The sequence below is a fragment of the Pan troglodytes genome, chromosome 14 (genome assembly GCF_028858775.2).
Source record: "Pan troglodytes isolate AG18354 chromosome 14, NHGRI_mPanTro3-v2.0_pri, whole genome shotgun sequence".
Taxonomy (NCBI): domain Eukaryota; kingdom Metazoa; phylum Chordata; class Mammalia; order Primates; family Hominidae; genus Pan; species Pan troglodytes.
In genome coordinates this window covers 107,045,139-107,060,777 of record NC_072412.2, presented here as the reverse complement: position 1 = coordinate 107,060,777, position 15,639 = coordinate 107,045,139, and the positions used below count along the sequence as shown (strand labels likewise).

The 15,639-nt window shown below is 38.4% G+C and overlaps 1 protein-coding gene across 4 annotated transcripts in view; it reads right to left on the bottom strand.

Moving 5' to 3' along the window:
* The window catches only part of ITGBL1 (integrin subunit beta like 1), a 297,260-nt gene that overhangs the window by 268,284 nt on the left and 13,337 nt on the right, over positions 1-15,639 (bottom strand). For 2 of the 4 annotated variants that reach the window (XM_054665533.2, XM_054665531.2), the window contains exons 3-5: positions 11,054-11,200; positions 1,624-1,962; positions 445-662 (exon numbers count right to left, since the gene is read on the bottom strand). In XM_054665533.2, the coding sequence (XP_054521508.1) occupies positions 445-662; positions 1,624-1,721 (316 nt within the window). In that variant the 5' untranslated portion in view covers positions 1,722-1,962; positions 11,054-11,200. The remainder of the gene's footprint in view (positions 1-444; positions 663-1,623; positions 1,963-11,053; positions 11,201-15,639) is intronic. The other 2 variants (XM_009427199.5, XM_001150034.4) reach the window with 1 other exon arrangement.

The following is a 15,639-nucleotide window of genomic DNA, read 5'->3' as shown; positions in this document are numbered from 1 at the left end:
GGAATTTAGTCTGTAATGAGGAACTCTAGAGGCAAGTGAGATTTTAGAATTAAGCAAATGACGGCCAGGTGCAGTGGCTCACGCCTGTAATCCCAACATTTTGGGAAGCTCAGGAGGGAGGATAGCTTGATTCCAGGAGTTGGGGGGGACCAGCCAGGGCAACATAGCAAGATCCCATCTTTAAAAAATCGTAATTACAATAAAATATATAATTAAGTGAATGAATTTTTAAAGCATTACTTCCATTCAAGTTCAGAGCCTGGGGGATAAAAGTATTGTGATAAATGATGCCAGAATTAACTAGCCAAAGTGTGACAATCGCAGTAACTTAATTGGTGCTTATGTGAAGGGAGGCGTGTCCCCACCCTTCACTCTTCTAAGGAGTGGCAGAAATCCCAGAAGAGGAGTTTCGACCTCCCGAGGGAGACAGCGCCGCCCCCTTACCTGCACAGATGCTCCCGTCGTAGGTCTCGCACACCCACTCATGGCACTCACACAGGGGCCCGAAGAACATGCCCGGCTCAGTCACGTGGCAGATGCAGACGCCGCAGTCGCAGCGGCCCCGGCCGTGGCACAGCGCGGCCCCCGGGGGCTGCCCAGGTGCGCGGCAGCGTCGCTCCGACTCGGCCCGGGACAGCCTGCAGGCGGCGCCCGGCCAGCTCCTGCGCGGGCGACAAGCAACCGGCAGGCCGGGTCAGACGCGGACGCCGCCCCCTGCTCCGAACCCACGTTTCCTCCCCAGTGTCCCCTCCAGGTGCAGACGTACAACCCCAAGAACAGGACGCCTGAGGCCCACATCTCTCTGGGGTCCAAGCGCTGCCTGGAAAGGCTGTATTTTCCCAAGCAAACAGGTATCACCCACCAGAGAAATGACCAGGGCCCAAAATGTGTAATGGGTGGCCTGCCCCCGGACACAGGTCCTTCCTCCAGGTGGACAGAGGTGATCTGCCCTGCTCTTTGGTAGTTTATCACTAAATCTTATATGCACATTTAGATTAAATACAAAGTAATCCAAGGTAATGACACTCAGCTGACTTTTCAGTTCTCCTTTAAAAAACGTCCCACTGCTATCTGATGGCCAATGGGCACCTATATTATAGAAGAGAAGAGGTGAATCTATAGAAAGAGTTAAAGACATGTTATGATAGCATCGGGCATAATTTGCATTAAGCAGTCTTTAGGAACTCTACTTTTAAAAAGTTTAGTTTCACTATTGCAGTGTGCCTCAGTCTCTTTCAGGATGTGATACAAAATGTAATACAGACCTCCTGTTGCTGTTGTTGGGAAACAGAGATCATTCTGCTTTATATGTTGTGAGAAGATACTGGTACACATAGAATTTTAACTCGCAGCAGGAATTCCTCCTGATATGTATTTGCAGATGAGAAAATTATATTTTTATTCAATGATTGCATTTTTCCAAAGGAAAAGCAAAAGGACAGACATGAGGCAATACACAGTGTAGATATAAGGAGAGGAAAAGGAACAGGTTGAAAACAGTTTATCCCTTGTCCAATTTAGTCACAGCTCTTGGCTTAGGGCAGCCATCAGCCATCCTGCAAGCTTGAGCCCTGCCGCATAAGCAGGGCAGGTCTGTACTGAAGAATAACAAACCAAACTTACCTCAGAGATGGCGAGAAGCTTTGAGGAACAGCTGACAACCCAGCAAAGAGAAGGGAGGACACCAGCAGCAAGAAGTTCCTGAAGCCTGGGGGACGCATGCTGAGCTCCTGGGCTGCTCCGGGCGAGCTGCACTTCTGCAAGGTGGGGTTCACCGAGGGAGGCGGCAGGAGGGAGAGGTGCCACCAGCAGATGGCTGGGCAGACGGACCCACGGACACCCAGGCTTGCAGGTCCGGGGCTCCAGCCGGAGTTGCAATTGCGTTGATGAGCTGCCTGCGAGGATTTGGGCAGCGGCACTGCTCTGGGCGGGGTGCTGGTGCCAAACCCCTCAGTGGAGAGTCTAGGCAGGGAAGTAATTAGAAACAGTTGTACAAGCAGATGGTTTATTTTGACATTAAAAAAAAAAAAGTGTCCTGTTCACAGATTTCAAGTACAGGCCACAGAAATATTTGACGAGAATATTTGGACTGGCCGATATTAAAGAGACCTTTAAAATAATCCCTGAGTTGTGCAGAAGAAGGGTGAGGCCAGTAACAGTAGTGGGAACGCTTGGGTAGGGAATTACTTTCACCACACACTTTTAAAGAAGATGCAGTCTTTGGAATTTGGGTTGGGGCCGGGGCAAGGAAATCTGGCAAACATAACTTTTTCTTGCATTTATTATCCTTTGATTTAAACTGGATATTTCATTTCTTTAGTCTTTAAAAAGCGTGTCATGCTTCCAGCTGTTTAGGCCAGTAGCTTATCACACCACATTTTTTGGTGACTTGGACAGTTTAAATTGTAGTTGTCTCAAATTCACCCCATTCTCCCCATATATCAAATGTGAGAAAAGAAAATTAAGTGTTTATTTATAGCACAAATTGCACTGAAAAACAATTGGTGTCATTTACTAAGCACCTACTATGTGCCAGTCATTTAGTATGTTTTCTCTAATTATGACAATAATCACACATTTATTTATGCATTAGCAAATGGGGATTTAGCATCTATCAGGTGCCAGGTTTTGTGCAAGATAGAATGAATATAACAGGGAACTAAGGAGACATGATCCCTGCTCTTTCAGAGTCCAATGAGCTAGAAAGACATTAATCAAGACAAAACCACAAAAAAAAAAAAAAAGAACGAAGGGTTGCAAGTGCAGTGACAAGTTACTTCCAGATGAGATACAGGCACTTGATCTAATCAAAGATGGTAGCATCTGAACAAAAAACTGAAAAAAGCATCGAATTAAATTGGGTGGAAATAAGAAGGAGATGGAAGAGAACAGGGAGACATTCTTACTCCCATTTTAAAGATAAAGAAACTGAGGACAAAGAGGTCAACTGACTTGCTCAAATTCACACAGGAAGTTAGTCGTATTTCAGCTCAAATCCAAAGTGCATACACTATCCCCTACATTTATGGTCATCTGGGAAAATGTGTAGAGGGTTATATGGAAGGGGGAAAACATTTTTCATTCACCCTAAGAAGAGCACTGTACATGCAATCCTTCCTCATGAAATAGAACCATCCAAGAATCATCTGTGGTCCCAGATCCTTAAAATCAGGGATGAGCCATAACAGGATGAGATTTCTCCCTGTCCTTTATATATAAGTAGGTATAAGGGTAAGACCACCACAACACTAGCCTGCTGGAGCAAGAAGACAGTGAAGGTCCTCTAATCATAGTACATTTCTGTTTCTACCCCAATCTCCACCCTGTAATAGGGGAGGTTTTGCATGGGGCGCATCTGTGTGTCCCCCCACCACCCAACCCCTACCCACACAATTTAACCTTTTTCAAATAGCTGATTTTCTGGCCACGCTTAATACAGGTGTGTACATACACACTGGTGGAGTCTTCTATTGCAAGGACAGACTGGGGACAGGTATGCACAGTTTTGGGAGGATGTCTGGACAGGTAATTCTGGGGTCTTGGATAACGAAAGTGTGGCTTAGAAAAAAAGGACACAGGTTCTGAGTTGGCAGGTTCCCTAAGTCACATGAACTACAGCCTGTGGGGGAAGGGCCTGTCTAAAAGAGACAGAATGGGAATTACTAAGTCAGTTGTTCTTAAAGCGTGGTCCATGGACCTGCAGCAACAGCAGCATCATTTGGGAACTTATGGAAATGCAACTTCTCAGGCCCCAACCCCAGCTCTAAGGAATCACAGAGTGCATTTGAATAATATCCCAAGATATCTATTTTTACATAATAATAGCTTGAGAAGTCTGCAAAGCACAGGGCTCAGGGCTGACGCCTGAGGGTGCCTGGATCTAAGAGTGGAATTTCCACCCACCTTTAGTACAAATTCTAGAGTTACATTTTATCCTGCCCACGTGTGATAGTACAAGGACATAGGAACAGGCTTTCCTGTCAACATCTAGAAACCTAGTGACTCAGAGAATGTGGTAATGATAGAAGGGAAGTATCTATTCCAAAGCCTGACTAGGAATTTGCAATAAAAACATGGAAGCTTTAATAAATGAGTCATGTATTGTTTACTCCTTGCATATTTTCTGAGGGAAAATTTATTATGATATAGGGACTTGATGTTTGAACATTTTTAATGGATTTAAGTGATTTTTAACCTGTAGTATTTTCATACAGTGTAGTATTCAATAAGCAATATTCTCTTTAATATATTATTCACCTTTGAAATGAAGTTAGTATGTACTAGGTAACTGAGAGAATATAAATGTTCAGATCATTAAATTACTATGACTCAGAAATAATATTCCCAGTCAGTTGAAATAGTTATATTGTGGCTGACTTGGTGACTCAGTCGAAAGTCTTGGATCCACAGAAACTCTGTCAAAATCAAAGGGTAACTTTAAATTTATGCCTTTTAGCATTCTTTTTTTTTTTTTAACCAAAGTATTGAATGCCTTGGAAACACCTACTCCTTCCATTTTCCCAGTTTTCAGAACCTCAAGGATGCACATGTGCCAAGAAAGGTCCTGAGTTTCTCACTTCTGCTGGCTGGGGACACAGCAGTGGGTTGGATGCATAATGAAGGGTGCCTGAAAGGACCGGGTGCATCTGGAACTGAATTCAAAAAGATTGAAAACACCCTAGTCCTTGAATGGAGTCCTTCAGTCCTCAGGTTACACAATCAGAGAATTTCAGCCTTCAAGGTATTTTTTAAAGGTTGTCTAGTTCAAAACTAAATTTGTTGATAACATACCGTATATTTGCCAAGTAATTAGGTGGCCTTGGTAAAAAAACAAAAATTAAGAGGACCACATCCTTTTCTGAGAATTGCTTTAAGGTTTCACCCCTTGGTTCCAGGTCTACTCTAAGAAGACATTTAAAATAATATTCTAGCCACAAGCCTTGAATCAAATATTCAATGATGTAATAGTATATTCCCCAGTCCATATAACCCCCAAACAATTCTACACTTCTTAAAGATAAATATTTTCATTGCCTTCACCTCTTCCTTACGTATTATGACTTCAAGCTTTTAAAGCCCTGATTTTCTGAGCATTTTTGCTTTTTCTGGGATGGATGCCTTTTGGAAAGTATGATATATACAACTGAAACCATTCAAGAAGCTGTGGCCTAATGGATGTGGAATAGATCAGTACTTTCAGCATTCTTGTTTCATATGCTATATTTCTCCCAATAAAACTGAAGGTCATATTCACTTTTTTGAATGCCACGTTGTCCCAGTTGTGTGCTTTTATAAGTGTATTTTTCCCCAAACACAAATTGATATTTATCTTTATTATTTTTCATCTAAGCTTTGTTCTTTTATCCAGTCAGTAAAAATAACTATGGTTACTTGTTTTATATTTATTTCACCCTCTCAAAAGTAATATGATGAGCACACAATCAGTACCTTTATTCAAATAATTAAGAAGATATTTGAAAAAAAAATTAGGCTGAGGACCAAGTTTAGATACAATCTTTCTTAAGACAATATTAGCCTCTTAGCACATATTGAAGAGGCCATCCAACCACTTACAAGTGTACTGAGTTGTCTGATATGAACCTATTTCTTCATTTTGCCCAGAAAAATATTATGAAAGATCCCATCGGTTGCTTTACTATTCTTAGTTTACCATTAAATAGGCTACCACTTTTTTCTGCCATCATCTAAAATAGTGCCCAATACATATTACATACTCGATATATATTTATGGCAAAAATAACTAAAAATAATGTACAACATGAATAATAAATTTATGAGTCAACAAAGGATGCAGGTGATATAGTGGATTCTGGATCAATTGTCAGATGACATTTTGGCCTTAGGTATCCCCCTGAGATGACTGTGGATTCAGCTTGAATCTATATAACACCAGATCCTTTTCCTATATTCCCAATTTTTGTTAATCATATCATTTTAACTTATTCCCTGTAGACATAATTGTGAGAGTTACCTTTGGTTCCTGTCTACAATTCATCTGGATTTTCTGGTAAATCCCTGAATCACATTGAGCCCACCTCTTAGTAATCTAGCCTTCCACTTCAATGTATTTATTTCAGATCTTCATCTTATACCTCGTACACTATTGCCATAGCCTCCCAACTGGTCTCTCTGCATTTATTCTTATCTTTTTGTGTCTACATTTATCCTGCTCCCTAGGACATCTTTCTAGCATGCAAATTTCATCATGTCCATTCCCTATTGAAAATATTGTAGTAGCTCTCCATTGTTTATAGTATAAAGCCCAAATACTCTCTGAGTTCATAAGTTACTTTGTATTTGGACTCTGACTGTCTCCCTAGTGGATGTTGTGGTTCCTCCCAGATCCCCCCTCCGGGGCCCATGTATCCACCCATCTCGCTGATGACAGTAGTAACTGCTGATGAGTCACAGCTGCCCCTCTCACCGAGACTTGCCCTGTGCATAAGAGGACAGGCTTCCCAGAGGCTGGTCACTCAGATTCAAGACAGTTCCCTAATCTCTACCTCCAACAGTATTGACATAATTAAGCCTCTCATATATGGAAACTGTAGAGCTGGACAGCTCCATCATTGTGCTTCTGTCAACAATGCAGAAAAGACTCAAAGATTCAAAAACTGAAAGCGACAAGATGTGTGAGGTGTGAGGTTAACAAGAAGATTTGTATAAATACTCTTACAGGAGAAATTTGACCTCAGATTTTCACCTGTGATCTTTCAGATAGGAAGTTACCTCTTTCCCAATTCAGACCCCAGGCTTTAGACTCAGGAATACTGGACATGGCAGAAGGCAGTATGAAAGAAAATAGGAATTAAGTGAAACTGAGCCAACTGAACAGTGATAATCCACCCTGTTTCCTTACTTGGCCTATACCAGTCTTATTTCCCTCAGGGGCTATCGATTAAATTGTTAGTTTTTAGAAAACTGAACATATATATATATATATATACACACACACACAATGGATATGAATGTGAATATCTGAGGCTTTCATAAAAAAATTATCTGTGGTGGAGCTCACCCTCAATAGGTCCTACTAAGATACTGTGAATTTACACTCTGACTTTCAAAACCACACTTTTAATAAAAAGATTGCTAAGGATTACTAGGCACCAGAACTTGAAGGAGCCCCTCCAAAATAAAAGGCCCAAGTCAAAACAAACAACTAAAAAAACAAAGCACAAATGAAAGAAACTCAGATGACATAGATGATGAAGGCAACAGGAAGCAACTTAAGTAAGAAAGTATAATCCCTCTCCTCAGAGAGCTAAGAAGATCCGGGCTTGCAAAAATGTGCAGCCATAAAAATAGGACAATCAAAAATGAATGCAGTGCCAAAAAAGTGAATTATAAATTAGCTGGAAAGAAGTCACTAAAAGGGTTGAAAAATAAATGAGGAGAAGTTTCCTAAAAATGAAAGCCAAAACATAGATACAAATAAAGCCTAAAAAATTAAATGACTGATCTATGAGATTTGACGTCTAACTGATAGGAGTTCTGGAAAGGGAATAGGAAAAATAATAAAGGGGATAAAATTATTGAAGAAAAGTTCAAGAAAATTTCCCCAAACTGAAGACCATGAGTTTCCATATTGGATAGTCTCACTTTACAGGTAAAAAGATGAATGAAAATGATGGAAACCAAGGAATATCTTGGGGAAATTTCAGAATAATAGGAAAGTAATATTTTTAAAAAACTTTCTAAAAGAGAATAAATGGTCACATACAGAGAACCAGGAACTAGAGTGGTATTGGATGCTTTAATAGTAACATTGGAAGCAATTTTTTTGGAATTCAGAATGATGGTGATTTTCAGCCCATAATTCTATATCCAACATACATGCTAATTAAAATACTTTCAGATATATTGGTTTTTAAAAATGTTTCATCCTGGCCCCCTTCCTGGGAAGCTGATAGAAGATCTGATTCACTACTGTCAGGTCAAAAAATCAAGACAGGGAAGACATGGGATCCAGGAATTCAGATAAATCTCAGAAGAAAAATGAAAATAAGAACAAATAATGAAGTTAAGGGGAATTTCAAAGGCAAGTTCTATGTTGCAGAACAACTACTCTCGACTGCTATATAACAATGTGAGGCTTTAGAAGGCAGATCTTCAAGAGAACAGAAAATGGACCTACCAGATCTGACATGATAAATTTGACAAGTAGAAGCACTGGATTAAGGGGAAAACAAACCATATGTACATAGACAACCAAGCAAATAGAAAACTGGTAATATCACCAAATTAGGAAGCAGGGGTATAGAGGAAATGGAATGGTAATATGAGAGAGCTAAAGTCTTCTCTACCATAAATCAACCACAAGCAGCACAAACACATACTTAGAAACATGGAGGTAAATGCCATTGGGGAGAATGGCACTGCAGTTGATTCAGGGTAGAGAAGTTGAAGGTTCTTGCTTCAGGGTAGCCACACTGGAGGTAGGAGGATGGGACAGGGGATTCCTACATAAGTCTATTAGTAGTGCATCATTTGTCTTTTAAAACTGTTTTCAAGGATCATATTCCCTTAAAAATAATGCGATTCATATGTATACCAAGACCACAGAGTGATGAGGGGCAATCCAGTTCTTAGGGTATGAAGTTCTATTCAGTAAAGTCCACTCTGCACGGGGCAGGGCACTACCCCTACCTCTTCTCTGAGGGTGCTGGTTTCTTCTTCCTAGCACCACCCAACAGTCTCTTGTCTACATGCATCAATTAATAAACTCATTGTGCAAACATCCCCACTACAGAAAGCATTCCCATGACGCTTCCATTTCAGGGGCTGAAATGCAAGCATAAGATGGTAAATTTCCTCAAGATTTTAGTAGCAAATGACTGGAAATCTTGGTAAATCCAGTCTTTGTTGCTTTATTTCTAGTCATACACTTCTATTCATCATCGGAGATCAAAGCTCTTTCTAGGCTAAACCCTTTCTTTAATTATGGCTTGTCTGGATACAATCTCTCTTTTCTTTTACTTTAAAGTGATGCCGGGCTTTAAAGGCAAGTTGAATTGTGAGATATTAAGCATTATTATTATAACTTCTCCAGTAGATTCTTTGGGAGAATATGACAGTTTGACCCCTTCAAGCTTCTCCAAGGACTGGTCTGAGACTGCAGAAATGTAAATGTGAACAAACATGACAGCAGTCCTTACTGTCCATCAAAATGTGGGTGTGGATAAAGATCTCCCCAGGGCTAGAAGATCTTAAATATTCATACCAAGCCCTGTTGTTCACTTGTTTGCTTTTTTTTGGACACTGACTTAGTTGACCAACACAAACTGGTTTGGTCATTCAGATGGATTTTTGGCAACATCAGCAGTATCAGGTGGTTCCCAACAGAGGGAGAAAGGAGAGCTGTAAGTTTCTGCCCCACAAACTATTAGGCATTTGTCACAAGGAAAACGAGCCTCAGACCTGAAATAGCCAAACACGTAGGCATTTATCAGCAAACATGCAAGAGTGGTCACACAGCCTATCTGGAAAAGTAATATCCCTACCCCTCTGTCTTCTGATATACCAACCTAAGCTTTGTATAGAAGCTTCCCTCTGAATCTTCTGAAGCATATTCAGTGGCATTTTTACCACCCACAGGATTGGCAAATCTCTTGTGGTCAAGGTCTTTAGTGAATAGAACCAGAACCCATGGCCTCCAGACCTCATGTACCTCAAAGCTGGTGTAACTGATGGGCTGGCTGGTTTTAACACTTTATTTATGCAAGAGCATCACTCCAAGCCAACCCCTTAACTTAAACAACATATATCCCACCAATTAAAAACTGATTCTAATATTCATTATACTGATAAAGCACATCTAAAGTATGATACAAATACGGATCAATGTATGCATACACATACCACACTACACATTATACACATGTTGAAGCAATTCGAATAACCACGAATACAGATAGCACTGGTTAAAGCAGTTTCAAATGTGTGTATCTCTTTTTGTGAACTTGTTTCCGTTTTCCAGCTGCCCGCTCCCCTATCATATTACCTATATCAACTCAGACCAAGGTATGCCGTGCTCTGACCATTACTATGCTTGGAAAAGGCAGAATATTCTTGTCCAATTCAGTTCTAGGTATTTTAATTTCTCTGCAAAATCAGTGTATCTTTACACAATATCTCCCTTCCTTCATTCCTTCCTTCCATCTCCACTCACTCTTTCACTGATTCTTCCTCCCATTATTACATTGCTCCATAAATTTCTGTTGATTACTTACTTCCCAAATCCTACAAAGCCTTGCGTGATGTGGCTCCGTCAGCCTGTCTAACCTCATCTCTCATTACTCTTCCCCTTACTCACTACTCTCCAACCATTCAGAGGCTGTTTCTCACGTTTCTAGAACATCCTAAGCTTGTTCTTTGCCTCAGTGCCCCCTTTGCAAGGATCCCTCTCCCCCAGGTTACATGCTGAGTGGCTTCTCTTCGAATGCCACCTTCTGAAAGAGGAGGCTGATCCCTGATTGTGCTGTCTAAAGCCACTCCCCTGTCCAAGCACCCTTTATCCCATTTTATTGATAGTACTTACAAGTATCTAATATTATTGTTTCCATATCTTTATCTACTTGTGAATAATCTACTACTCCCCCATTTCAATGCAAGTTCCGTGAAAGCAGGGACCATTTCTCTCTTGTTCTTTGCTGTAACTCCAGTATCTTGCACAGAGAAAAGCCTCAACAAGTATTTGCTGACAGAATGAAGTATAGAATAAATGAATAATAAATGGTTTAAAAATTTTAATAACATGTTGATTAAACTCAACCTTTTGAACTAAATGAGAGTATTTCAAGCTTAATGGAAGGCAAAAATCAATGTGCAGTAATGAGATGAATTTAGGCAACTAAAATGTAAAAACAAAGAAAATTCTATCTATTATGAAAAAACATCAAGAAAGTCAATCTACAGTTAGATAATAAACAGCACCTACTGAACTCTCCATATATATGTGGCACTAATTGTTACAATCACTTATAGTCAAGTTTGAAGTTTTAAAAAAGTCTCAATTTCACTCAAAACCTACTTGAATAATATTTTCACTCAAAGGCACCTTCCAGGTTTTCAAATAGTAAAAGGCACACCAAAGTTTTCAGGAAGGCTAGATATTCCCAGGCAGCAATAAAAGTAAGTTTGCATTTCCAAGAAAAAGAGCTTCTCAGCTGAGCCAGATCTGTGGAATTAGAAAAAAAAAAAAAAAAAAAAAAAGGTGTATAGTTAACATCTTTTCCAGATGTTAGCACAGAACCAGAGGGCTTTTTTTCCCTCCCACATAGCAAAAACACCTGGAAATATTAGGAGTCTCTGGGATGAGAAATATTCTTTCACTCTTCTGAATATTTCGGCAGTTCTAGTTGATGCTAGAAGGAAATTTTAGGAAAAAAATCTAGGAGTCATTTTCATTGACTTTAGGGGAAAAGAAACTTATCACATAAATATTACTCTTATGCCAATGAATAGACTTTTAATTCTTAAAGTGGTATTTAGCTGTTCATAAGCAGGAGGATGTAACTAGGCACACACGTAACTAGGCACACAAGTGGCATGGAGACTTAACCGTTCAGAGATGAATTGTGCTGCTGCCTTTGTCATCCAATAGCTGAAGACCTTGGCCAGGTTTCTTAACCTGCTAAATTCTGTTTCCACAAGGGCATGCTTGAAGGGAATATCAGTTTTCTCTAATGCTGAACTTCTATGATTATATTTTTATTATGTATTTGTCCACAGTGTCTTCTAGTAATAGATGAACAGATACACATACACACACATATGTACACGTGTGTATACAGACACACACGTATATTATACACACATATATAAACATACATATATACATATGTGTGTTTTATATATTCATATAATTTATATATGAATGTATATAAATATTTCATTTCCAACTCTAATATGTAAGTTTTATATGTATGTTTTATATTATATATTTAATATATTATATATTTTAACATACAAAATATTTTATGTACTATTAAAATATATTATATAATATATAATATACATTATATAAAATATATTATATATAATATACATTATATAAAATATATTATATATATTTAAAATTTTTTATTTTAATAGGTTTTTGGGAAACAGATGGTGTTTGGTTATATGAGTAAGTTCTTCAGTGGTGATTTGTGAGATTTTGGTGCACCCATCACCCAAGCAGTATCCACAGAACCCCATTTGTAGCCTTTTATCCCTCACCCCATTCCTACTCTTTTCCCCCAAGTTCCCAAAGTTTATTGTATCATTCTTATGCCTTTGCATCCTCATATCTTAGCCCCCAACTCATGAGTGAGAACATACGATATTTGGTTTTTCCTTCCTGGGTTACTTCACTTAGAATAATGCTCTCCCATCCAGGTTGCTGCAAGTGCCATTAATTCATTCCTTTTTGTGGCTAAGTAGTATTCCTTTTTATGGCTAAGTGTATATATATATATATATATAATAGTTTCTTTATCCACTCATTGATTGATGGGCATTTGGGCTGGTTCCATATTTTTGCAATTGCAAATTGTGCTGCTATAAGCATGTATGTACAAGTATCTTTTTCTTATAATGACTTCTTTTCCTCAGGGTAGATACCCAGTAGTGTGACTGGTGGAGCAAATGATAGTTCTACTTTTAGTTCTTTAAGGAATCTCCACACTGTTTTCCATATTGGTTGTACTAGTTTACATTCCCACCAGCAGTGTAAAAGTGTTCCTTGTTCACTGCATCCATGCCAACATCTATGATTTTTTGATTGTGGTAATTCTTGTGAAAATAAGGTGGTATTGCATTGTGGTTTTGATTTGCATTTTCGTGATCATTAGTGATATTGAGCATTTTTTCATATATTGGTTGGCCATTTGCATATCTTCTTTTGAGAATTGTCTGTTTACATCCTTAACCCAGTTTTGATGGGATTGTTTGTTTTTTTCTTGCTGATTTGTTTGAGAGCCTTGTAGATTCTGAATATTTGTCCTTTGTCAGATGTATAGATTGTGAAGATTTTTCTCCCACTCTGTGGGTTGTCTGTTTACTCTGCTGACTGTTTCTTTTACCATGCAAAAGCTCTTTAGTTTAATTAAGTCCCACCTATTTATCTTTGTTTTTGTTCCATTTGCTTTGGGGTTCTTGGTCATTAAATCTTTGCCTAAGCCAATGTCTAGAAGGGTTTTTCTGATGTTATCTTCTAGAACTTTTATAGTTTCAGGTATTAAATTTAAGTCCTTGATCCATGTTGAGTTGATTTTTATATAAGGTGAGAGATGAGGATCTGGCTTCATTCTCCTCCATGTGACTTGCCAACTATCCCAGCACCATTTGTTGAATAGGGTATCCTTTCTTGCTTTACGTTTTTGTTTGCTTTGTCGAAGATCAGTTGGCTCTAAGTATTTGGGTTTATTTCTATTCTGTTCCATTGGTCTGTGTGCCTATTTTTATAACAGTACCATGCTGTTTTGGTGACTATGGCCTTATAGTAGAGTTTGAAATCAGGTAATGTGATGCCTCTAGATTTGTTCTTTTTGCTTTGTCTTGCTTTGGTTATGTGGGCTCTTTCTTAGTTTCATATGAATTTTAGGATTTTTTTTGTAGTTCTGTGAAGAACGATGGTAGCATTTTGATAGGAATTGCATTGAATTTGTAGATGCTTTTGGCAGTATGATCAATTTCACAATATTGATTCTACCCATCCATGAGCATGGGATGTGTTTCCATTTGTTTGTGTCATCTGTGATTTCTTTCAGCAGTGTTTTGTAGTTTTCCTTGTAGAGGTCATTGACCTTGGTTAGGTATATTCCTAAGGTTTTTATTTTTTTAATTTTTATTTTACAGCTATTGTAAAAGGGGTTGAGTTCTTGATTTGATTCTCAGCTTGGTCGCTGTTGGTATATAGCAGAGCTACTGATTTGTTTACATTAATTTTGTATCCTGAAACTTTGCTGAAGTCATTTATAAGTTCTAGGAGCTTTTTGGAGGAGTCTTTATGGTTTTCTAGGTATACAATATTATCATCAGCAAACAGTGACAGTTTGACTTCCTCTTTACTGATATGGATACAATTTATTTTTTTCTCTTGGCTGATTGCTCTGGGTAGGACTTCCAGTACTCTGTTGAAGAGAAGTGGTGAAAGTGGGCATCCATGTCTTATTCCAGTTCTCAGAGGGAATGCTTTCAACTTTTCCTCATTATTACGTTGGCTGTGGGTTTGTCATAGATGGCTTTTATTACATTAAGGTATGTCCCTTGTATGCCGATTTTGCTAAGAGTTTTAATCATAAAAAGATGCTGTATTTTGTCAAATGCTTTTTTTGCATCTATTGAGATGATCATGTGGTATTTGTTTATAATTCTGTTTATGTGATGTATCACATTTATTGACTTGCGTATGTTAAATCATCCCTGCATCCCTGGTATGAAACCCACTTGATCATTGCGGATTATCTTTTTGATATGCTATTGGATTCAGTTAGCTAGTATTTTGTTAAGTATTTTTGCGTCTATGTTCATCAGGGATATTGGTCTATAGTTTTCTTTTTTTGTTATGTCCTTTCCTGGTTTTAGTATTAGTGTGATAATGGCTTCGTAGAATGATTTAGGGAGGATTCCCTCTTTCCTTATCTTGTGGAATAGTGTCAATAGGATTGGTGCTTTATTTATATATTATATACAATAGATTAATAAAAATATATATATCCTACATACATATCAGAGTTGGAAATGATGAAAACAAGTATGAGTCTTCTGCTAATAGGCATTCATATAGAGCTATTTTATATAGCATAAGTTTCCAGAAGTTAAAAATATATTTCATTTATGTGTACTTTGATCTGAACTCTGTGCCAAGACCTTTCCTACTACACAGCCTGGTCCACTAGAGCTACACTCGGGAACCACAGGCAACAAACTAAATACAGGTTCCATAGGTGAAGAGAGAAGCTCATGAGGTTGTGTGCTAGCGCCAGGGTCAACAGACTCTGTCCTGAGTTGTGTAAGACACTAAAACGTGTTATGGGAATAATAATCACAGTATAAAAGCCCACATGAGAGCCCAAGCATTTTCCCATAATAATATTCAACTTATAAAACTGATATTATATGGATTTTGATGTAATTTCTTTGACCAAATTGCCATAAACATTGCCTTATTGTGATGAAAATTGTGCACAAAACTTTTTCATTTTCATAAACAGAAAATGAAATTTAGTCATAGAAATTTTTATTTGATATAATAATCTAGATCAATTACTAACAGTAAGATATGAATTTCTTTACGGAAAAAAGGAGGGGTATATAAGACCAGTAACCAAAAAAAAAAAAAAAAAAAAGTAGCTTGACTGAGAAAAGTATTGAATGATAAAGCCAGCAGCTTGTTACCTCCTCTGTGGGTAGCCCAGTCGGTTACCACTTCTCCTATCACCTTCTGCCTTCCTCTTGACCAGGCAACACAATAAATTACACTTGCCTTTCAAGCTCTGGTTGAAATGGTCAAGCAACTTGTTCCTTCAGTTACTTTAGCCCCTAAATCAGTCAGTTTGGCATTGTAGAGTCAAATGAAGCTTCACATTAAATAGTTATTGAAAACCTAAATATTCTTAGAAGTGTCCTGGT